The sequence below is a fragment of the Enhydra lutris genome, unplaced genomic scaffold (assembly GCF_002288905.1).
Source record: "Enhydra lutris kenyoni isolate GAN:26980312 unplaced genomic scaffold, ASM228890v2 scaffoldscaffold18, whole genome shotgun sequence".
Lineage (NCBI taxonomy): Eukaryota > Metazoa > Chordata > Mammalia > Carnivora > Mustelidae > Enhydra > Enhydra lutris.
The window spans coordinates 7866461-7884420 of NW_019154102.1; the positions used below are offsets into that span (position 1 = coordinate 7866461).

At 37.7% G+C, this 17960-nt stretch overlaps 1 protein-coding gene across 2 annotated transcripts in view; it reads right to left on the reverse strand.

Moving 5' to 3' along the window:
* Positions 1-306: 306 nt before the first annotated feature.
* Positions 307-17960, reverse strand: part of LOC111148014 (EGF containing fibulin like extracellular matrix protein 1) — a 58296-nt gene continuing 40642 nt past the window's right edge. For both annotated transcript variants that reach the window (XM_022504348.1, XM_022504349.1), the window contains exons 5-11: positions 16155-16277; positions 12255-12374; positions 11164-11283; positions 9928-10047; positions 5812-5935; positions 5530-5725; positions 307-1026 (exon numbers count right to left, since the gene is read on the reverse strand). In XM_022504348.1, coding sequence (XP_022360056.1) covers positions 865-1026; positions 5530-5725; positions 5812-5935; positions 9928-10047; positions 11164-11283; positions 12255-12374; positions 16155-16277 — 965 coding nt within the window. In that variant the 3' untranslated portion in view covers positions 307-864. The remainder of the gene's footprint in view (positions 1027-5529; positions 5726-5811; positions 5936-9927; positions 10048-11163; positions 11284-12254; positions 12375-16154; positions 16278-17960) is intronic.

Sequence of the window (17960 nt, forward strand, 5' to 3'; positions counted from 1 at the left end):
TGGAACTTTGATCTTAGACTTCCAGCCTCTAGGCTGGAAGAAATAAATTTCTGTCATTTATGAGTCACCCAGTCTATAGTATTTTATTACAGCAGCTTGAACTGACAAATACATTGAATTTGCTTCTTCAGGTCAACTCCAATATAGTTTTAAAATAATTTGTTTTCTTATCCCTCTGTGATGTCTCAGTATAATAATTGTTCTATGGATAATTTATTCACTTTGGGAATTTTGCTTACTTTTTTGTTCACATTCATAATAAAAAATTTCTGACCAAATTTAAAATATTCAACAGAAACCAGCAAATATACAATAATTGTTTATTACTAAGTTAGTAATAAACAACTGTGTTTAGACTGATAATGAAAATAAAAACAACACAAATATGGTAGATCCTCATTTTCTAAAGAAATATATCTTTATTGACTTTTTCCATTTTCTTACAAAGCAGTTAAAAAATTCATTCTTGAACTTGCATGCTGTTCAGTGTTATGATGGTTGCCTCCTTATGAGACTGTCAGTGGAGCTGTGGTAAGTTTCCTTATGCACCACAGAAGATAATCATTGCTTTGTCCCACTTTGACAGAAAAGAATCCAAGTTTCATTGGCTAGGGTATGCTTAGCTCTCTTGAAGAAGACCAGTTTAGTGGATTAATGTCTAATTTATATACAGTAATAAAGACAAACTTTGAATCTTTACAGATTAAATGCCCACTTTATACCATGGTGTAATTGTTTGAATTATTGGTGAGTGTACAGCATATAGATGTAGATGTACTAGATACGTCTATAAATAAAATAGTGCTTTATGGTAACAATATTCTTTGGCTGATTTAAATGCCTATAGTGGACTCTTTGAAAAGACTAAAATGAAAATGGCCCCACTATTATTGTCAGTCTTAACACTGAGCTTGTGCGGAAGGTTCCTATATTGTTCACGGTTAGCATCTCCAGGTCCACGATATATTCTCTTGGTCCTGATAGCGACTTCACCAGCACAAGCATTGCACTTACAGGACTTGTTTGCTAAAATAAAAGAAAAAAGAGGGAGGGAGAGAATAATTTTTCTTGAACTGAAGTTTCTATTATTTAAGAGTATACCTAGTCCTATAAGAATTAGGGGAAGAATTTTGAGGGTAGGATAAAAGTCACTACTTAATTCCTTCTTGGTTTCGACCTTCCTTGGTTCTTTCCCCCTTGTCCACACAGTCATTAGTTCCATGTTACTGGGACCTGCTTTCTTGATAGCTCTGTGTTTTCTGTTCATCCCTCTCTGTTAATGTTTCTCTTCACTTTTACTGAGTAGTACCAGCCTTTATAAAGACTGTAGTTCAGGTGAAAATCTGATAATTTTTTTGAACAAGTAAAGAAAGTTACTACCTTTCACTTCTTAGCATTATGCATTTGTTTACATTCTAGTAGCCAAAGAAACATGTAAATAGTTAATTTCAATAGAACATAGCAAATGCTAAGATACATGAGGTTATGTAGGGTATACATAAAGAAGACACACAAAGGTGAAAAATACATGGAAAAAGAGGAGGAAACTTGAAGCATTGAGGGGAGACTTTTTAATGTCTGAGGAGAGTCACCAAATATAATTGGAAGTTTTATAAAGAAGTATGTTCAGGAGAAACTCATTCATTTTGATGAAGAATGTAATGGGTACTGGAGAGTAGATAAATTGGAGGAGCAGGCAGGCAGGCAGATGTGTGAATCTGAGTGCCAGAGGAAAGGAGGGGTACAGACAGTGGGTTAGGATTTAACAGTTAATGTTCAATGGGTGGACATTTAAACCAGGGGAGAAAATGTATATGTGGTAAGACTGGAACTAGGAGAAGCCACTATTTAAGGAGTGGGCAGAGAAGAAGCTATTGAGGGAAGCTGAGAAGAAACAGATGATGAAGTGGGAAACAGATGAATGGCCAGCAGTATCCAGAAGAGTAGTAAGGCTGAAGGAGACTGGAACTGAAAAATGCCCTCTGGAGGTGGCAGTATGGATGTTATTGGTGGCTTTTTTCAGAGCAACTTCAGTAGGGTAATGGGAACAGAAGATTGAAGGGTGACTAGGAAGTAAGAATCCAAAGACTGTGTTTATAGGCTGTGTTTTAGGAAACTTGGATGGGAAGGGAGAGGAGAGAGAGGGCAATATGTATAGGGAGGCAAGTTGAATATGTAGGAGGTAGATGGGAGTTTGATGGAACAAAGTTCTAGAGGAGATGGAAGCCATTGTGAAAGGTGGTGAATTGGACTTGATTGACAGAAGTAAAACCTCATCTTTGGAAAACTCAAGGGAGAAGGTAAGAAGGAGGACACATGAACCTAAATTTGTAAGGGATGAGTGGAAAGTTCAGGTAATTCATGTTTCTTGGCCTCAGCTGTTTCAGGAGAGTAGGAGATGAGGTCACCTACTTAAAAGAAGGGTCCAAGCTGAAAGGATGTCCAGACTGAACTCACTTTCCTCTCTATACTGGCTCCTTCTTCCCTATCTTAATAAATGGCTCCATAATCATTTATTGTTGCTCACAACAGAAACTTATGTTGCTTTGGTGCTATCTTGGTGCCTCCTCTTCCTCCACCTCACCATAGCCAATGATTCACCAAGTCATGTAGTTCTTCCTATATCTTCATAAATCTCTCCACTGTTTGTGGACTCACTGCTACCGCTGTAGTACCCCATTCTCTTGAACTACTAACTGGTCTCTTCATTTCTATTCTTGTCCCACTCCAATCCAGGCTCTGCAGTGTAGCCAGCCATCATTTTTTTAACATGACAATCTAACAGCCATTCCTCTACCTGAAACCTTAATATGATCTTTAAGGTATTCTGTGATCTGCACCCTGCTCATCTCTCCAGGATCCTCTCAAGCGACTGCACTGGCAGTACTTGGGAGTTTCAGACCAACTGGATTGCTTTTTACTCCTTCCATTTGCTAGTCTTCAACTGCCGGTCTTCAGCTTAAGTCCACTTCTTTCAGAGGCTTCCGGACCACTTCTATCTTCTTAGCAGTTGACTGGGTAGGCACTCATGAGCACTTGCAGCAATTGTAATATGCAGCATACTTGAGAGCACTTGCTCAGTGTCTTGGCCATGAGCTCCACTGGGGCCGGGATTGGCTTGGTTTTATTCACTGTTCTATCTCTAGGACCCAGCATGGTGCTTGACCCTTGAAGGTAATAGTAATACCTTGAAGGTGCTAGTTGAATTTATTCATTCATTTAAAAATATTTTTTGAACAACTGCTCTGTGCCAGGTATATTCCTTGTGCTGAGTATAGAAGAGTGAACACACAGGTTAAGTCTGCTCTCATTATACCCACACTGTAGACCATACAAGAAAATAGGCTCAATAAGGGGTAGATACTGGGTGGTACGGATGGGGAGAATGGTATTCTACCTTCAGTTTTATGTACTACTTCTTTACACTATGTCCTCTTTTCTAAGGAAGAAGTTTTTCTCAGTATTCTCTTAAAAGGAATATAAATAAAATTCTATATTCTGTAGATCCTTCAAAGATCAGGTCCAGTATCATGACCATCAAGAAACATTCTTTAACTCTTCCAGCCAACATTAGTTCTTTGATGTCTCAGACCACAGAATTAAACAAACACAAAATTGCTCCCTTTCTCCCCCCATAGATATTAACTTTTGCCACATGTAATATTTAAAGCTCTTTAAAGTAAGGAAATATGTATTACATGCACCTGGCATGGGACTGAGCATACAGTAGGAGCTTAATTTAAGTCTGATGATTGATTTTAATGCATCAAATACCCTCTACACAAGTGGATTTTCAGTAGAAAAATTTTGTAGGATTTAACCCAACTACTTCTTCAATTATGTGATAAGAAATTATCTTAAAATGACTTTTTATTTCAAATAGTTTTTGTTTCAAATAACTTAATATTTAACTCTGGGATTAGCAAAATGGCCAAAGTTTTATATCGTTCATGGAAAAAAAAAAGATTTTATGTGAGAAAAACACTGTGAGAATTTATATTTGAAAATATCTAGTCGATAAATGCACTGATATGAATCATAAAACTTTTGAAAGTGCTATGTTTATTGCAAGAAAAATAACATGCTGGAACTTTGCTTAACTGTTGATTATGCTAGTAATTTTATTTTCTTAAATAATAGCTAAAAGTTCAAAGTGGAAAACTATTTTAAAAAAAGATTTTGAGATGAACCTATTCTATTGCTATGGGTTACAAATAATGTTATTTGTTTGGGCTAGAATTATTAAACTGGCATTATCTGAACTGCATGAAATTCATTTAGAGTAAACTTCTTACAAATATCTAGTATATCTCAAATTTAAAGCATCAAATGTTAAAGAAGTTTATTCTTAGCTATTAGAAAAAAAGAACAGTAATAAATTTTGGGTTGGATTTTTCTCTTCAGAAGTTGGTCATGAGAAATTAATCATTTCTAATTTACTGGCAAAGAAGCAGAATCACATAATTCTGGAGTTGGAAGGGAACTTAATATATCAAAGAACGGGATAAACATGTAAACATTAAAAATCTGTAAACTTTACCACAAGGATGAATTTCCCAATTTATTTTTCATGTTCTTAAAATGAAATATTGACTTTAAAATTTGATTAAAAATGAAGAGTGCCCAAAGGAGTTTTGAGAAAATTGTAACTTGATGAATAACATCCTTAGCGTGAAACAGTTACCGGAACCCTGCAAACTGCTTGGTGGGGTGCCATCATTTGCACATGAAGTGGTGAGCCGTATTTAAAATATGTCAGAATTTTCACCTAAAATGACCTTGCTGAGATGTTGCCTGGGGCCTGGAAGGCTGAGGCACTGGAGTCAGGGAGATCTGCTTGGAAGCCCTTAGAGGGATGAGGGGGTACAAGAGCCAGTTTAAAGGAAGAGAGGCAGGGGCAAGGGGAAGCAAAGATAACCATGAAAAAAGAAATGGCAGAATTGAGAGAAAGATTTCATATAGGCAATGAAAGAAATAGAAAACTCAAAGGTGACCTCACATTGTCTGCCTGGAAGTTTGCAAGAAGGCTGCAACTATTGGCACATTTGGCACCGGGGGTTGGGGTCATTGCTCAGAGGCTTCTAGGTTTTGGTTTTGGTGTGAATGTAAATCATCTTGCAGATGTAACAACAAGGACTTTATGGTTTTTGAAAAGCTCTCCAGGCATTATTTTTTTCTATGTACAATGAAAGAACTATCACTGATTTGTGGTATATATTGGGAGTGTGTATGTGTGTGTGTAGGCTTGTGTTCTACTGGTCACACACTACTCCATTAGAGTCTTCAACTTGGTATCTGAGTGACTTTAGAGAAGCTACTAAATATGTGTCGCACTGTTCCACAAAAATGGAGAAGAAATATTAGTATCTATCTGACAGTGTTACCAGGAGGATCCAGTGAGATAACGCACACAGGAAGATCTTACACAAACTCCTTAAATGTTAGCTTTCCTTCCAAGTGAATACTGCCAAACCACAGCAAACTTGCACCTGTCCTAATAGCTACGGCTGCCCGCAGGGTACTACTCACTCTTAGGTAGAACTCTCCATTTTCATTTCCAGATTTAATCCGAAAAGTATTGATGGTGTTGGCATAAATGGTTGTGGCCTGTATCTGGAAGATGTCTGATGGCACAGACCTATCCGATCGGATGCTCATGTACTTGTAGACTATAGACTGGGGAAGTTCTCGGCACACCGCACTTGAGACTGGGCAAACACATCGGCTGCAGAGAAAAATAAAAGTATTTCCCAGTTTAGCGTGGTATAAGACCAGAAGCTTCTCACTTTCAAAAGCTCTGATTTTTCTTACTTCTCTGATGTTAGAACGTAGGGATCTTGACAAGGATTTCGCGGGTAACAACGGAAGCCACCATGGTAATTCCAACACATTTCATCTTCCCGACATTCATTTGTGGTCTCACACTCGTTTATGTCTATAAACACATAAGATTAAAGAATTTACTGATGTGAGAAAATTGTATAATACTTTGTAGCTTCACTTCTTGTGCTCTGCTTCCCTTGGGCCATGTAATCTCGTCCCAGAGCATCAAGTCTCCACCCGCATGCCTTGCTTACCAAAAGCACACCTCTAGGCTTTACCTTTCTGGGAAGCTCCTGAGTCACTCAAATGCCCTCTCCTTTGGTTTTGCTTGCTGCTTTCCCAGTGAGAAGGCCCTCCCCACCCTAATGATAAAAATCTCATCTAACCGGCACACTTCAAGGCCAAATTGAGATGCCTCTTCCTTCCTCAGCCTTCTAACCCTCCAGGCAAAATTTATTCTAATTGTTCAGTGCACTTATCCATCTCTTATTTAAGTCCATTTTATCTTATAATTAACTATTGCCATATCTATATTCTTAACTAAATTACAATCTCCCCAAGGGCAAGAATTGGTGTCTTTCACTTTTATATAAGCTCGGTCAATGGCTAATGTCTGGCTTTGAATTCAACAGATGAACAATAGGTGCTTGATAAAAAGATCATAAAATGACACATATACACAAATCTGCCTGGAATGACTCAGCTACATCTGTCCTCAATTAAATGCAACGAACTCAGGTCCTACTCAGTCTCATGTCTAAAAGCACATTAAACTTAGCCCAGATCCCCTATACAACCTGAATCTGTCTGGATCTCTTCCACCTTGGGTGGCATAGCTATTTAGAGACAGTGTGGAAGAAGGTGAATTAAAGAAGGGGCTGTGGTGAGAGGCAAACCAGGGAAAGGCCGTGCGAGGAAGCCAGAAAGGGAGAGAGTCCCAGAAAAAGAGGGCTGTGAGAAGGCCAGGCTGGACACAGACTGGTTTGGGACTTGGGAATTAGGAGCCTCCAGATGACATCTGAGAGAACACTTCCACTAGAGAGCCATTATATTTACTATTACAACAGCAACAATGTAAACTATATTAATATTCATATCCCTGTCTACCTCCCTTTACATTTGAATAATGATTTAAATTTTATCCATTATAAGGCTTTTCTGAATCTTTCCGCCTCAGTTAACCAGACACTTTCATTCATTAATTTACTCATTTCATAAGTGATTTACCAAATCCCTGCTGCAAGCCAGGAATGGGCTAGCTGCTGGAGTTAAATCTGTTTTTCCTATCAAAATTCTCATACCCCATGTTCTTTTTGGGGGGGTCTTTTTGCTCTCTTCTTTGCATTATTGAAATCTGCATGTTTGTCTTAACCTTCTTATTAGCTTATAAACCCTTTAGGGCAGGACTATGGTATCCATGTTTACATCCCCTTATCACCTAGCACCAATGCACTCAGGGGCACCTGGCTTTTAAGAAATATAAAATGAACTAAGTTGCTCTTCACACAAATCATGTAGACATAGGTGAGAGAGATATTATCTCTACTTGACATGGAGGAAAAACAAATAAGGGTTAAGTAAGTGGCTCAAGTTCATACAGGTAGTAACAGGCATCTTTCCACTGTAAGGTAGTACATCTTCCTAAATGAAAATAATTCCATGCTTTTTCTTCAGAGAAAAAAAAAATTCTTTTAGTTTCCAAACTGGCCAAAGCTATCTGGAACCTAAGAGGAGACTGGAAAATTTCCAAGAGTTTCCAAGGGTCAGTTATACAAAGTGTCTTCTTTTGGACTGGCTATGGCTAAAGAAAGAATTTAGATCCCTTAGAAGAATCGTAATTGACTTGTCCTTTCAATATTCTTGACTTCTCTGAAAAATAAAGATGCTGTTAGCTACAAGTTAAACTAAGACTGGTTTGTGATATAGATACCAAGAAAGGCAAAAGGAAACGTTATGTAATAATTTGATTACTTCCATTAATTTAGAGGCTGGTATAATCAATATCTTAATCCTTCTGGAATGTTTTTCAGGAATTATCAATAGTATTGAAATATTTTATGAATGTGTGTCTGTGTGTATGTGTATTCTCTGTCTCTGTTTCTCTGTTTCCTTCTCTGTGCCCCCTTCCACCCAAACACACAGAGTTTTCATTTTTGCAAGGTTGTGGAAATGAGCACAGTTATTTCATCCTCAAAAAAAGCCTTTTGGTTTTACTTTAGTCTATGAATGAGTTTGGGAAGAGATAATTTTGGTGGAGAAAACCAATTGCTTTGTACCTTAAAAGAATGTTAAGTCTCTCTCATAAAAATGTTTCGGCTTAACTAAACATTCTGGAGCAGCATATCTTCAAGATATGACACTCATGAATCCCTTATTTGCAATTCCAGTGCATTTTACTCCTTTAATTGTAATGGATAATTTTCCATACACATAGAGTAGGCAGGTAAGATTCCACTGTATGTTAACTTACTTCTGTCTTTTGCTGAGTACCAAATCCACTTAGGATCAGAAACACAGAGACATGTATTTGAAGGACTCCAGGGAAATGGGTTAAGATATCCCATTGGCTAACATTTTCCTCCATGTAATATTCATTTTAAAGGTTTCAGGCTCAGAAAATAAAATCACTGGAATGCAATGTTTTTCCACAATTAGCATTAGAGTCTCTAGGAACCTGGAAAGGGGTATAGAGGTGTTCATTGTGCAATGAATGGCATTCTGATTATGCTCATACTTAGTGGTTGGAGTCTAGTTGAATGATCATATGCATACTATAAAATCCCAGGTCCTGGGTGTTCCTCCGAGTTAATATTCTCCTGTAAAATCATGATATAGACTGAGAATCCCTAGTGTCTCCTTTCCTTGATTTTTTCCTTTCTTAAAGGATTTTACTGCCGTTGTTATGTCTTTTCTGAGTTCTGATTAAAGGGGACTTTCTAGGGCAGATTTGCTACTAATCACTTGTGTTGCTAAGTAAGTTTTATGAAAACACCTTGGATTATAAGGCTTTATAGTTTACAAATAATTTTTATGTATGTTATCTCATTTCATTCTCACAACTCCCTTTTCCAAATGAGAAAGCTGAGGCTTAGAGATGTTTGATAATTTGTTCAAGATTATACAGATAGAAGGTGTTACAGCTAGGACTCAAAAAAATTTTTTCTGTCTTCAAGTTCAGTTATTTTCCCCACTCTTTCACTGCTTTATGTAAATGTAAGTGTCTATTCTAGCTTTTCTAGGATTAAGTATATTTTGATTTTATCTGAGCAGAATTTTCCCTGTTAAAAAAATCTGAAACTACATGTAGCATTGAGGTATGTAGGTATGAAGACCACCTGAATGTTTATTTTAAAACTAGACCCTAGGATATTAGCTATTTTTGGATCAATAGTTTTTTGGTGAAGAATTTAAGCACATTTAAATATACACGAGGCTGATTTTCTCAGCACCTAAATTACTACCCAGTTTATAATCTTGGTGTTTTAGAGGATATGAGACTGGTTTGAGGTTTGCCTAACCCACATATTAATTTTATTCTCTAGACTCAAACTGATGGTGAAATATTTTAATAATTTAATCTTTTTGGTCAGGTGATTAGAAGATGTGTATGATAGAGATTATGTAGGCTATATAGAAGAGGTATCAATATTTTATTAAAATTTTTTGTACCTTAAGAAAGAAAAACAATTACTTTAAGTTTTAAGAGGTCAGTGTTCAGGTGCCTGGTGGCTCAGTTGGTTAAGCGACCGCCTTTGGCTTGGGTCATGATCCTGGAGTCCTGGGATCAAGTCCTGCATAAGGCTCTCTGCTCCGCAGGGAGTCTGCTTCTCCCTCTGACCCTCCCCCTTCTCATGCTTGCACTCTCTCTCTCTCTCTCTCAAATAAATAAATAAATAAATAAATAAATCTTTTAAAAAGTCAGTGTTAACTGAATAATTCCCTTTTTATGAGATGTGCATATTACATATGAACAAAGGAAAAAAGAGCCCAGATTTTATTCAAGAGAGAAAAAATGAAAGTCTATGGTAGAGAATCTTAAAAGTTTCTCCCTGCTTTTTCTGGTTAAAAATGAACACTTAACAGATATGAAAACAATAAACTCACCCTGACAGGTTCTACTTCTCACCACTTGGTATCCCTGGGGGCACATACATGAGAATTTCCCAGGTTCATTGACACACTGATACTGACACAGGTAGCTTGAGGTTCTGCATTCATCAATGTCTGTTGAATCAGACAAGAGCAGGGACACAGAGTTGAAAAACTTACAGGTCACTACTTTGGTAATCATTTTAAAGATAAGGTAAGAGGATAAAAATACTGCAAACTTGAAAACAGAAATATAATACTTTGTAAGATGCTTGAGGGAAAATTCTGTAATATCAGCTCATTTCCTCTAGAACTTCACCACACAAAGAGTTTTTTTTACCATCAGTTTTAGTCAATCACTGATGAATGTTTGGCAAATCTTGGACCTAACCATACCGACTGAGCAGACTGAATGAATTGGGAATTAAGGGGAAGAATGCTTTGCATTTCTCAATTGGTGATGTCCTTGTAGTTTGCTCAGACGTGCAGAAGCAGCTGTCCAGAGCCAGTCCCTTTTGGTTTTGAGTATAGTGGCATGATATGAGGCCTCCCTGGGTGGGGTATGACCTTCGTGGCCCCAAGTAAAGCTGGGAGGAAGTCAGAGACCTCAAGTGTCAATGGCATCCCCCTCAGGATGTCTTATGCCTTCTGAATTGCACAGTGGAACATGCATGGGCAATGGACTCTGAAGGTCATCCTTCCAATTAAATGGGCCTCTTTTTACTCATGTGGAAAGTGAAACCGAGGCAACTTAATAAATGTGTCCAAGTCACACAGTGGCAGGAGGAAGACTAGAGGACAGGCCTCTTGGTTCATATTCTAACGTTTCTGACATGTGATTATCTCTCTTCAAATTTAAATGTGCATAACAGCCTCCGGGGATTCTTGTTAAATGCAGCATCTGACTCAGTAGGTCTGGTCTGGGGCCTGACATCTGTATTTCTCTCAAGTAGAGACAAGGAGGTGTCAGTGCTGCTGGCCATCAGATCACTTTGAGAAACAAGACACTGGAACACCCCTTCTAATTATTCGACTCAGCCTACATCTAATACTTCAGTTATTTTGTTCCTTCTCCTTTCTCTTTATAATATGCTAAAAAGGCAATGTTATAATTGAACTTAATTATCTGGATTTTAAAATAGAATTTCCATGGTGAAAGATTTGTTTTCATAAACAGGTACAAAATTGGATAAAGCAACAGCAATTATACAGATTGAACTGTTATTACAAATTATTTGGAAAATATTTTACCTTCACAGTTGAGCCTGTCACTGCTCAGCTCATATCCTTGATTGCACTGACAGATGAATGAGCCAAGAATGTTGTAGCATTGCTGAGCACATTGATTGCTAGCATCACATTCATTTATATCTGAAAGGAAACATTGTATGCATTTATATATCTATGTCTTAAAACATATCCTTGCATTTTTGTACCTATGCCATCTAATGATAAGTGAATGATTCCTGGGTTGGATTCTTTGCCCTGCAGAAGCTCACTGGAGAATATCCATTCAGGTTTCATATTTGTTGGAATAACTTCAAACGTCTATCATGCACTTCTTTTAGAAATACCAGAATATTTCTTTCTGGGAATGACAGTTTTGTGTTTGATGAATCTTTCCAAAAGAATTTAATGATTCTAATAAATATACATTCCAGTATCTATTTTCTTTTTATTGTTGTTCAGATGCGAAGTGCCAAGTCTATAAATAATTGATAGAAGACATTCATATTGATACAGTCTCTCAGCATGCTGTGGTGAAGATTTATCTGTACTATTTATTACTTTTTAAATGGGTTCTGTTAAATTCCATTACAATTATAACATAAGCCATTGAGACGCATACAGATTTTTGCAATGCTCTAAGGCACTGAAAATATTGTGAAAAGGCATTTTTCCTGCACTAGATTCTTTCCATGTCATGCCAATCCTAAAACTGTGTGCTATGACACTGCATTCTGAAAGAGGAGAAGAAGCATGTAAAAATCAGATGCACTTTCAGTGAAAATTTATGTACTTGGACTTACAATAACCCATTGGCACCTTCAGCATTTATATCACACACTGTTGACTAATCAGTGTGTGTATATCAATTGATTTGTAGTTTTTTATATCTTTGATACACCCACAGAGGATAAGTAAAACCAAGGTTAACAAAGTTTTCCATTCACATCTTGATGTGTTTTAAGAAACAGATTGGTTATTGTCTTTTCAGCTTTATGTAGGGAAGATAATGCCAGTTCACTCAAGAGCACAGAAAACTGGAAATATTGCAACATGCCCTGATGTTTGTTTTGAAGACAGAAATCAGTCAGTATGGCAGTTTCCCCAAATCTTACCTACGCAGGTATAGTTGTTTGCGGCCAACTGAAATCCCGGACTGCACTGGCAATAAAATGATCCTGGTGTGTTCACGCATCTTTGATGGCAATATGGAGGGATGGTGCATTCATCTATGTCTAGGTTATCAGGCACACAAAGAGAACCACGTTATTGACTATCCACAGCTGTTAGCTCTTTAGTTCTCACTGGAACATTATCTAGAAAACCTAGCTGGAGAAAAATCTCATTTTCAAGGTAATTCTCTCCCTCTCTTTCTAAATTAGGGTTTGCTTTTAAAAAATATACTTTGGTTTGCATTCTGCAGTTGAGTGAGATGTTAAAAACAAAGACTTCATAAAGCTGGTTGAGTGGGTTGAGATTTAAAGACAGAAAAACAATGAAGACTATTTCACACACACACACACACACACACACACACACACACACACACACACATATATATGAATATGTACGTCAGTTTGGGGATCTAAAAGATTATCTATAATTACAGAAGGGAAAAAGGACTATGGAAGAATCAACGGATGTAGCATAAAAATAAGAGAAAGGAGGCGTGGCCTGCCGCTCAGCTGGTGACGTTGGCCAAGTAATATAAACATTTGGCTTCTTGGTTTTTTTCTTTTGTAAAATATGGATAGTAATGCTTGCTATGTGTATCTTACGACATTTCTGTGAGAACCAAACGAAAGAACACTGTGGAAGGAGTAGGGTGCTAAACAAATTACCTCTTGAGAGTGCCCTTTGACACTCTGGTGAAATGTTCCAGGCTGTGTTCTTCTCAGATAAATATTTTCAACTATAAAATGGTCAGTTGAGAATGTGTGGAGTAGGATCAACATCTTAGAAGCATAATAAAATTTCATTAACTCTACACTTTGTGACAACTCTAACATGGCGTGTGTAACTTAAAATAACAATTATGCATGTACAAAGTAAGACAGCAGTGACACTACCTTATGGTAAAAAAATGAAAACAAAACAATACTTTATGCTGAGTTCCTCTGACTGAAACTATGCTCAAGTGGCCTCAGGGTAACCTGGGATGACTCTTTGTTCCGGCACTTACTAGCATGGTCTTAACCTCTCAGAACTTCCATTTCCTCTTCTTGTAAGTGATAACACAACAATGTGGTAGGCTTTTGGGGAGGATAACATGAAATTATATAGACAAACTTCCTTGTAAAAAACAGGTAAAAATAAATGGCAGCTATTATTAATAGACTGCCAAATATATTTGATTTCACTTCAATATTGAAATAAAAGGTAATGACATTGACCTAGCTTTCCACCTTATTTATTGAGGTGTCTGCTCAGATGTCATCTCAGGGAGGCCACCTCTGTCCACCCATATGAAATGGCTTCTTCTGTCGCATCTGTCCTTTTTTTCTGCTTTGTAACCATTTTTCTTTCTTTGTAGCCACTGACACTCCTTCCCATTGTGTTATGTGTTTATTTGCTTCTTATCTGTCTCCCTCACTATAATGCTTGGCAAATAATACCTGTCTCCTCTTTAGGTGAAGGTAGAAATTTTTTTGTCTGTTCACTGCTGTGTGCTTAATACCTGGAACAGGGTCTGACATAGTAGGTGCTCAATAAACACCAGTTGAGTGAGTGTAGACTTTATACTAATAAGACCAGTTTTAGCATAGTTCTTCCTACTACCCAGTATTATAGCCAGTTGCCACTATTGACAGCTAATTTGTATAAATGGTCCCTCTAACAGTTCCGTGAAGAGCGTGATTCTGTAAAATGTGTTTGTTTACCATGAAGGCCCAGCACTTAGAACAGTATCTGGTACACAGTCAGCGCTCAGTAAATACTTGATGGATAAATGATGCCTGTCTTCTCAACCAGTGAACATCCAGTGAATCACTGTTATTTTCAAGCACTGTGTTTGGCACTATAGTTTTATAATGATGATAAATACATAGAGTACATATTATTGCATGGAATGATAAGATCAATAGTAGAAAGCTATACAAGGGACAGAAAGCACCATTCTGCTCAAGGTGTGATCTGCTGACTACTCTTGGTCCATGTACTATTTGGACCAGTCTGCAACAAATAACTACAGAAATTGAGGATATGTGTTTAGGAATAGCCATTTGTGTTACCACAACATTTTTACGGTACTGTATAATAGTATTGACCTGCAACAGACTGGAAATTAAAAAAAAAAAAAAGAAAGAAATTTAGGTTTGTCATTTAGGTTTGAGAAGTAGTGAGGTAGAGGAGGGAGTAACTAATCACGGCTGGGTAAATCATGGAAGACTTCCCAGAGGAAGTGACCCTGAGCTGGGATTTGGAAACTGAACAGGAGTTTGCCAGGGCTGCATGTTCCTGGTGCTGAAAGAGCTTATGTAGAGGCACTAAAGTGTGAAACTGTGTGATGTATGTGGGGAATTATAACTAGTGGACAAGCCTGCAGTGTAATATTCTGGGGGGAGAAAGGTGTTGATACAACAGAGCTGGGCAAGAATCTGATGGAAGAAGACCTTAGATGCTCTGTTGATGACGTGGATTTGGTTCTGTGGGTAAGCGGAACAGCAGGGATGTCACATAATTAAATCTGAATTTAAGAACATTTCCTCCTGCTATATCATATAGGGCTACGGTCATACATTTTATTCCCTTTAATTGTTCCCATAGTAGGTTGAGTTAGTTCTTTTTCTGTACTTTTTACACCCTCAATTGTTTATTTTCCTGACTAATCCATCAGGCAAAACTTTGGTGCCTGTGGTGTTTTCTACACAGTCTTCTCCTAAATCACAGCTTCAGTCACACCAGGCCTGGGCCTTCCTCAGAGGCTGAGCATTCACCCCAGTACCTGGGCAAAGCCCCGTGGTGAGCAGAACTGGGACAGGGCCCATGACGAGCTCAGTGTTGACGTTCCTGACATCAACAGTGAATATTCTCAGGCGAAAATTAATGCTAGCTTCCTGTCCCCACACTCTTATCCTCTGTTCCAAAGAGGAAATAAAGACTCCTCACTGATGTATGTTAAAAGGTGGTATGTAAATCACTATTAATATCATATAGATAGAATTGACACAGGGAGTCAGTAAGAAAGTTTTATTCCTATTGCAGGATGAACCTCTTGACTGAACTTAGAACACATTTACTTTTTACTGTTTACTTCTCATTTGCCAGTCAATCTCCTCACACTGTGTTCTTCCAGTCATTAAAAAATGCACAGAGCATCTACTTGGCAGGCACTTTTCAGGTTCTGGGGAAACAGTAGTGACATAAACCAGACCTGACCCCTGCCCTCAGGTAGCTCAAGTAGAGCTCTCAAGTGGAGGCATGTGATGGACTTGGCTTTGCCTTCCCAGGACTGCCCCCATGTGCAGCATAATGAATATTTAGTATGTGTCTGTTAACTCATCACACAATGATAGCACACAGCTCTTCTACCCAGGACTCATCCTAGCTCTAAGCACTCCCACGCATGAGCTCCTGAGTCTGTAAGTCATTTGTCCAAAGCCTCAATGTGAGTCAGGAGTAGAGCTTGGATTTGAACCTCACCATGTGCCCTATAAGCTATGCTGTTTTATGAATCAGTGAATGAAGGTCACATAATCAATGTTGTGGTGCTACAGCCTCCAAACAGCTAATTTAAAATTATTTTCTTGGTTGCTTTTGTGGTCCCATTCATACTCCAAATTTTTGCTTTTGCTTAGTCTAACATGTAGGCAACACTTTGATATCCAAAATACGTTCACCCTTTAAAGTTAGCTCTTTCTTGTTAATGTGGAAAATGGACCAGGAGTCAATGAAAGAATAAGCAGTTGTTAACTATCCCTCTCCAAATAAATAGGAGTGCTTTGTTCTGAATGACTGAGGTTTAAACAAGTAAGAAGTCTAGAACAGGATCTGGGTTATTGCTCTGCTGTACTTACCTACACACTGCTCTCCTCGCTTCTGGTACCCCGGGAGGCACTGACAGGTGAAGGAGCCTCGTAAATTGATGCACACTTGGTCCGTTCTGCAGTTGTGAGTCCCGGCAGTGCACTCGTCTATATCTGGTAAAGATAGCCAGCACAGAGCTTGAGTTGGTTGTGCAGAGTTGGTTGTGCAGATGTTACTATTTCCTCCATTTAAAAAACCCCGAAGGAGTATAGTTGACACATAAGTGACATTAGTCTCAGGTGCACAAACATAGTGGTTCGACAATTCCATATAATACCTCATACTTACCGCAAGTCTAGCAGCCATCTGTCACCATACAATGATACTATTGCAGTACCATTAACTACCTTCCCTCTGTTGAATTACCATCATACTTCTTCTAAAGAAAGAAAATTTTTACTTTATTCTTAAAACAATACTCTGTAATTTTATTATATTAGAAATGTTTAAAATGATAAATGATTTCAAGTGTTCAGAAAATAATTTCATAGGAGCCATGCTAACATTAGCCATGCCTGCTTTGGCTCACTTTATTTTCAGAAATGAAACATCCAAGACATAGCTAAAGACAGTGTATTCTCATCTCTTTACCCACCCACATACCACTGTCCTGGTAGGTGTGAATCCTTCCCTGAAATGTTTTTATACTTTTATTATAAATCATCCTTTAGAATATACAGTGTATCCATTAGAATATACAATGTTGTTTTATGTGTTCTAGTGTAAATTGTATAATACTTGCTTTTTCTACCCAGTATACTGCATTTGAGATCCTTTATGTTGACGTCTCTAAAGATCTGTCCAGATATAAATCAAACTTTAATACTGCGCATTTCCTGTTGCTTTTTTTTTTTTTTTAACTTTAATTGCAGGGTTGCCTGGGTGACTCAGTTGGTTGAGTTTTGATTTTGGCTCATGTCATGATCTCAGTGTTGTGGGATGGAGCCCTGAGTCAGTTTCCACGCTCAGTGTAGAGTCTCCTTGAGATTCCTCCCCCTCCCTCTGCCCCTTCCTCCCATATACCCCCCCAAACAAAGAAACAAATAAATAAATAAATCTTAAAAAAATAAAAACAAAACAAAAACAAAACCCTTTTGGAGTGCCTGAGTGGCTCAGTCTGTTAAACATCTGTCTGCCTTTAGCTCAGGTCATGATCCTCAGCTGGGAGCCTGCTCTCCCTCGGTCCCTCTACCTCCCTGCTCATGCTCTCTTTCTCTCTTTCTCTCTCTCAAATAAATAAATAAAATCTTAAAAAAAAAAAACCCAAACAACCCCTTTCATTGCAAATTTCAAGATACAAAGGATTCAACTTGATCATATTCCTCTAGGAGAGATAGACTGGTGTAGTTTAAAATACAATATTTTCTCCAAGCACTTCATTTCAGTTTAAAAAAGATATTTCCCTAAACCAGTTCTATAATTTACTAAATGTGCCCTAAGGAGTAGGTAGATTATAGTTTTAGAAAAGTAAAATATGCTTAATCATAATATAATGAATCTGTTATAATGAATTTCTTTGGGTTCAAAATGTGATGTGAATTAGTGCGTGTGCATTCATATTATAGTAATTTATAAGTGAACTTTAATTTTGCCTTTTCAACATTACCTTTGCATTCAATTAACTCTCTCCCATTATGAAGTTAAATAGGTGAATTAGGAAGATGAAAGGCTTATGTGATTTTGGCATTCTTCAACAACTGAAGAGTCTAAGCTTTGTTAAAAAACATCCTCAAACTTGGAATTCCTAGATGACAAATTTTGCATGAAAACGAAGAGCCTTAGATCATCACTGTGGC